The following is a 6,863-nucleotide window of genomic DNA, read 5'->3' on the forward strand; positions in this document are numbered from 1 at the left end:
CTCCTTTTTCCCAGCCCAGGAAGATGTCATTCTCCTAAAACAAGTTAGAGGGAAAAGGATCAAAATTAACATTAAAAAAGTGTTTCATTTTTAATTATTTTGCTTTCTAAAGTAGTATGAATTTTAGAGATGAGACAACTAAGTCATACAGAAGTTAAAAAATGTGTCCAAGATCACGAGGTACCAACTGAAGAACCAGGATTAAAATGCAGGAGATCTTGGTGACAAATCTTTTGCTTAGTTCACCAAGTAATGCTGCTTCTCGAAACTTAGTTACATGACTGACATCCCACTGAAAAAATATTCTTCCCCTACAATTCTGAGTGAAAAACTTGTGGAGTAATACACCGTTAGCACATGCTGGCTATGATGTTATGTTAATAACAGTTAAATAGTGAGGACGAAGTCTTGCAGATCAAATACTGAGAGAAGTTAAAAGGAGCAAAACCAGTGTCAGGATCTAAGCACAAATGTTCATATTAATTTGTCTTATACTTCAATTATATATGCTCCATAACACAAATATTTAGAATGATTTTCAAAACAGCATCTGTTAAACCATTATCAAGTTAATTCCTGGTAATGCTTTACTACTTGCATTATTTTACGTAACATTTTCTGATAAGATGCAACAAGGAAAAGACTTTTGTTATAAGCATCGCTTTTGTTATAGGCATCCAAAGACTTGTCGGTCTGATGAGTAAAGAAGAACGCAAGGAGTGAACCACTCAAATCTCTAACGTGGAGCTGAGATGTCTGCCTTCATAAAATTCTTTTTTTTTTTTTTTTTCACCCTCTGACTCCTGATACTCCTTTAACAATTTACAGGCAGTTATATATTTTTCTTATATGTTCCAACAAAAAGTTCACTATTATTTCACATCAAATTTATTTCATAAGGTGTTGAGTAAAACTACAGGTATATTAGAAGCATTTTTCTATGAGGACTGTTGTTGTACTGAATGAGGTATACTGCATGTTGTTTTAAACAGGTATAGGATCCTCACAGAAACTATGTGGGTGAAACAAACCAACCATTACACTTTAGCATGAATTCCCACAGAAAAATGATAAAGGACAGAAACATTCCATCGCCAGTGGGAGAATGCCTTCCCACTAAAAGAAAACTCCATCTCTGATCTCACAGCTCTTATCCTGAAAGGAGACCAATACCTTCAGAAGACAAGCCTGGGAACAGAAATTCAGAAACTTTACTGGACACCAAAAACCATGGATTTAATGGCTATTGGTTTTATGGCTCATAAAAACAGTATCATCTCTCTCTCTCTCTCTCTCTCTCTACTAATTTCCTTTTGCTCCACAGGTGATAACTTCCCACGCCCCTTTCTAGTGGTCAAATTTATTAATTCATTAATTAGATTAGCATTTGTTCTAACTTGTATTTAGCCTACATTGTAACTGCTCATTTGCCAGACTTGTGGAAGGGCACCTGAAATTCAAAAAAACATGTATACTTAAATACAGTAATTTACCACACAAATTTTGCTGTCATATTTCTGCAGCATAACGAATGATTAAGTTAAATCACTACAAAAAATCCTACCCGAGTATCCTGTACCAAGAGATTAAGTCTACTGTCCTCCAGAAGTTTCAGCTAATTTGACTGATGATAGTCTTTATTGCATGTATTGTAACAATCTAGGATTCAACATCCATAGAAGAACAGAGAAAACCTGATTTAACAGCCTAGTCAACATGCTGACCGAAGAGAAATTACTTCAGTGTGGCATTAGGGTTGACTGTTTCAATACACATAAGTCAGAAAATTCAGAATAATGAACCCCTCTGAAACTATAATTTGTCTACTTTGTACACAAAATACAGTCAGATTGTATCAATTAGTTATCTTACCAAACATAACTCAATATTTATCGAGTTCACAGGTAATGAATACTGTAAATCAAGATGATCTACTCAGTCATCACTCTCATTCTGAATTATTCATAAAACTTTCAAGAAGGTATCCTTTTAGGTTTCTGTATTTTCCATATTTCATCTTATCCCAAAAACAGATCTTTAAAAACGGATCCAGGAGCAACATCTTGAGGGACTGCACTCTTAAGCCTTATGCTGTTGGGACGGAGGGTTTGGAAACCCTCACAGTGCTAGCATTCCCAGCCTAAGGCACCCATAGTTTGTTTTGTTTTTTCTTATGAGCAGACTACTCAAGCAAGCTCAGGGGCCAGTTCCTGTCAAAATGCTTCTTTTAGTTCCTGAATATAAAAAAAAAAAGTGTATATTATTTTCATTTATAAGACTAATGCAGGAATGTGTAAACAAATGACTTGGATGGCAAACCAAGAACGTATCACACCTCCTATGAGTCCATTTAAGGACATGATAAAACAGTCCACAGAACTACATTCAAGTTACTTTTACCTTTTGCAGACACCAGATGTGCAGAAGTTTTAATTAGTAAAAACTTCAAGAGATGTCTCAATGGGAAAAGGTTTAATAATTTACCACTTACAAACAGATCTTACAGACATAAGCAAATGCCAAAGAACACAAAGAAAAACAAACAAAACTGATGCCATGCAAAACATAGTGACCATAAATTCCTGGACTGAACAATACATCCCAAACCAAAAAGTGTTCTAACAAAAATTCCTAACAGTTTGGATTCTTTCTCCTCATGGGCTGAATATAGATTTGTAACCTCACTATAAGAGCTCTTTGGAAAAAAAACAACCCAGAAGAACACAAGCTCACAACAGCTCTTGGTAAATACCTGAACATGTAGTTACCATGCACATCTTCCAGCAATAAATCTCGGGGCAGCAGCCTGGGACTGGCATTAATGAGTCTAGACAACAAAACCCAGTCACAGGCTATAGACAGGCTGTTGCAGTATGAAATGATAGGCCACCTGTGTTCTCTTGTAGGTATTTGAAAACTTATCAAGTAACTGCACCCCAACCCCAGTCTTCTCTGCTCCAGACAAAATAATCCCAGTTCTTGTAGCCTTTCTTCATAAATCATGTTTCCCAGAGCTCTAATCACTTTTGTGCTCTCCACTGGAGTGCTCTCCACTTTCTTATCTGTTTTTCATCTTGAAGCATGAAACCCCAAAATCAGTACTCCAAATGAGCCCTCACCAGTTAACTATGTTAGGCTCCAAATGGTTAATGAAGATATTGAACAGTTTCAGCCTAGGACAGACCTTAGGGCAGTCGTCTCCAACCTTTTTAAGTAAGAGATCACTGTTGCCATTTAAAAGAAACCCAAGATCTATCGTGTGCTGCCACCCCTCCCACCCAGCGGGTAAGTCGGAGGGGAGGGGAGGGAAGGGGGGGGGGCGCGCGCGCAGATCGAGGCAGAGCGAAAAAAAATATTTGGGGGTGTGCCTCCCCAGCAGGTAAATCCCATCCAGCCAGGGCCCCACGCAACTTGCCCCTGCCCCTGCCTCTGCGGCACTGTCCCTCACTGTGGGGGCCTCGATCTAGCTCCCTCCCCCATGGACTGACCTGTTGGGCTGGGATGCGTGCGTACATGCACACCGGCATTCAGCCCCCCATTCCAGCCTAAGAGGCTCCGAGATTTACTGGTGGATCAAGAGCCACTGGTTGGTGACCACTGCCTTAAGAGAACCTGGATCAATATCTCCTCTCCAATAGATGTTGAGTCTTTGATAACTACTTGTTGGGCACAATGATCCAATCAGTTATGTATCTCCCTTACATGGTACTTTTATCTAGCCTGCACTGCTTTGGCTTGATAAGGATGACAAGGGAGATGGGAGTTTGAAGCCTGGCTAAATCAGTATGTATTATACTGGTTGTCACCTTTTTGGCAGACAAGCCATGAGTTAAGACCTCCCTCTCCTTCACTGCCACCCTGCTCCGCAGAGGTGTACCCATTTTCACCCCAGGGCTAGAAACTCTGGCCACAAAGAGCAGAGCAGCAGCAGGACAATGCTGCTCAGAAAGGAGCCAAGCACCAAGTTAACCCTTCCCTGGCCCTGCAATTACTCCAATTCTATATGGTGAGCAAGGATCTAAAGTCATTAATTTGGCAGCAGCTGAAGTGCCAGTGAAATCTTAACCTGGCCCTTGGAAGTGACACTTCCACTTGCAAAAGCATCCTGCTGTCCTTCCACTGCACATAGCCACAGACACGTGACTGTTTACAGAGAAAGAAGGGTTAAGTGCCAGGTCTGGTTACAGGCAGCACAAGACAAAAGGGTCTTTTAGCTTGAATAGCTTTGTCATCTTGACTAGTTCCTTAGCCAGGAAGAGATGCCTGACAGGGCTTGAGATAAGTATGACAATGGGAGAGCAGGCCAGAGGAAGCAGCCCCTCAGCTCTTGGCCATAAAAGTCTAAGGAGTGGTAGAAGTGGAGAAGCTTTGGGGAGCTGGAAAGCCTGGAAAAGGAAAGATGAGTATATTTAGCAGTGGTAAGTGCTGCACAGCCCAGACTGAGGGCAGAGGGACTGCTTAATCCTAATCTGGCTGGCTGGCTTTTGCCACAAACAAATGCAATTAATGAAGAGACTGGGTCCACTCTGCTGCTTGGAAGTGAGGGCTATACTGGGTTGCCCCAACAGAAGGTAGAGAAACTGGAGGCTTACTCGAGTCAGGGCTACAAAGAATAAGGGAAGGCAAGACACTGAAATGCCAAGGTCTCAGAGTGGGAGGGAGCCTTGATTCCTCCCCCCCACCCCCCGCCCCTTTGCTCTAGAAGCCAAGCCTGAGCTGACTTCAGAGGACTCTCTCAGAGACCCGACAAGGCCACAGTCCCAAACTAGCACCCCCTGGAAAACACTGCATGACAGTTAAAACCCTGCCTTTGGGTGTAATTGGAGACACCCAAAATGGAGGGTTCAGCATGGGGCAGCACGAGGGTGTAGAGCTACATGAGGGTCATTTCTGGGGGCATCCAGCATAGGGGGTTGGGTGAGGGACAGTGACAGGGCCAGTCTCACTTTGGACACCCTAGATTTGGAGCTTGAAACGTAGGCATGAGGTTCTGGTTAGGGACTGCCAGGCTGGGCTGGACCAGAGCAGTCCTGGACCTCCACCACCACCAGAGGTGTGCAGGGGCAGTGCTGGAAGGTGGGGAGAGGGAAGGAGGGTCTTACCCTATCCTAGGAAGGCAAAGACCTGAGTGCTACTGCTTCTGTCTCCCGTGCCTGGATCCTACAGCTGGACAACAGGGGGATTTTATCTTCTCTGCCCCTCCACCCAGGTGGCACAAAAACTCTTCCCCGCCCCTTCTACCTCTCCCTTTGGGCAGCAGAGGATCTTTCCTCCCTGCTCCCAGATTCCCTCCCCAACTGTGTGACATGGCTCTTTCCTGAGCTTACTTGTTCTGTGGCACAGGGCTCTTCCTGCCCAGCCATTCAACCACACAAAGTTCACCATGGAGTGGCTGAGTAGATGCACAGGATGGGCTCTGCTGCCCTGGCCTCTGCTGGCCTCCTAGTTGGGGCTGCAGCATCCTGGCAATCCTCAATGCCCCTCTCCAACTCCAGACCCTACCCCACTCTACGTACTGCAGGTAGAACCACCCCTGGTACATTACACATCCACTGCTCTCCCCGCCTCTACATGGTGTGACACCTTGTCACGGAAGGAAATCAAGTTGGTCACGCCTGACTTGCTTTTGAAGAATCCATGATGGCTGTTTCAGATCATTCTGTTCTCTCTCAGATACTTAGAAATGGATTCTTTGATGGCCTGCTTCTTGCTCTTTTCTGGTAGTGAGGTCAGACTGACAGTTTTACAGTCCTGGATCCTCCTCCTTCCATTTCTTAAAATGGACACTATATATTGGTATTTTTCCAATTATCCTGGACCTCACCTGACCTCCGTGAGTTCTCAATATTTCAGAGCCAGTGGCTATCATTTACCTTATTCAGTTCCTTTAGTACTTTGGGGCACATCCCATCCAGCAATAGATTCATGACGAATGTTTACAGATTTACTTGAACCCCACTGGGACTATTGTAGCATGGAATATTTAAGAGGTACTACAGCCTTGTAGAAAACAGCAATAAAGGCAAAAAGAAACACTTCATAACCTTTGGGTAGTCCCTAACAACATGAATCCAAGAAGGCAACCAGGCAGTGTATTCAAGGTAATTCAAGAGTAATACAGGGGCCCACTTATAAAAAATTTCTGTGTTCAACCTTTGAGGGCACACCAGAGGATGAGCAAAAATGTACTAGGTAAGAAGACCTGCAGAGAGACAGATTACAAGAAACTACCTTGTCAGAAAACAAGCTGTAGTGGGACAATTAATTTGGATGATATAGATCAAGGAACTTGGGTAATTTGTAGCATAATTTGTAGCAAAAATCATCTTACATTTTTCTTAGAGGGAGGAGAACCATACCTAACAATACTTACTGGGACACACGGTCCTTTTGCCTCAAATATTCCAAATATCCATTGCTACCAGAATGAATGAAGAATATCAGAGATTTCCTGAGCTGGCCAAGTGCCATGCTAAACATATTCTTCCAAGTAATTTGATCAAAAGGCTGGCAGCTGCTCATTCAGGTAAGCAGCAAAAAGCCCTCTGAATTTACTTAGCAAATAAAGAAATAATCTTTCACTTTCAGATTTTCCACAACTGTCTGCCTCAATTTGTTCTCAATTTTGCTCTTTTTGCCAGGACTTCAAGGTCCTCAATATATCAGTGGCTACCATGTATACCATCAGTGGCCCCATATCTGCCAAAAACAAATGCACATGGTATAATATTCCATGGTGTGAATACCTGCAAGAGGGAAGAGGTAAATACTTGCATGCCTATTAAGCTGAAAAGGAAAGTCCCTCACAATTAGAAATGGCTGAACACCAAAATCAATCCAAAAAAATTCTTACTTTGAAGAGC

General features: G+C 42.8%; 1 protein-coding gene across 1 annotated transcript in view; it reads right to left on the reverse strand.

Annotated features, from left to right (window-relative positions):
• Positions 1-6,863, reverse strand: part of KIAA0232 (KIAA0232 ortholog) — an 81,311-nt gene that overhangs the window by 62,097 nt on the left and 12,351 nt on the right. Inside the window, 1 exon segment of the mRNA XM_006017023.3 lies at positions 1-34. This exon segment is cut by the window's left edge and continues 11 nt beyond it. Within this exon segment, the coding sequence (XP_006017085.1) occupies positions 1-34 (34 nt within the window).

The sequence above is a fragment of the Alligator sinensis genome, unplaced genomic scaffold (genome assembly GCF_000455745.1).
Source record: "Alligator sinensis unplaced genomic scaffold, ASM45574v1 scaffold421_1, whole genome shotgun sequence".
NCBI lineage: Eukaryota > Metazoa > Chordata > Crocodylia > Alligatoridae > Alligator > Alligator sinensis.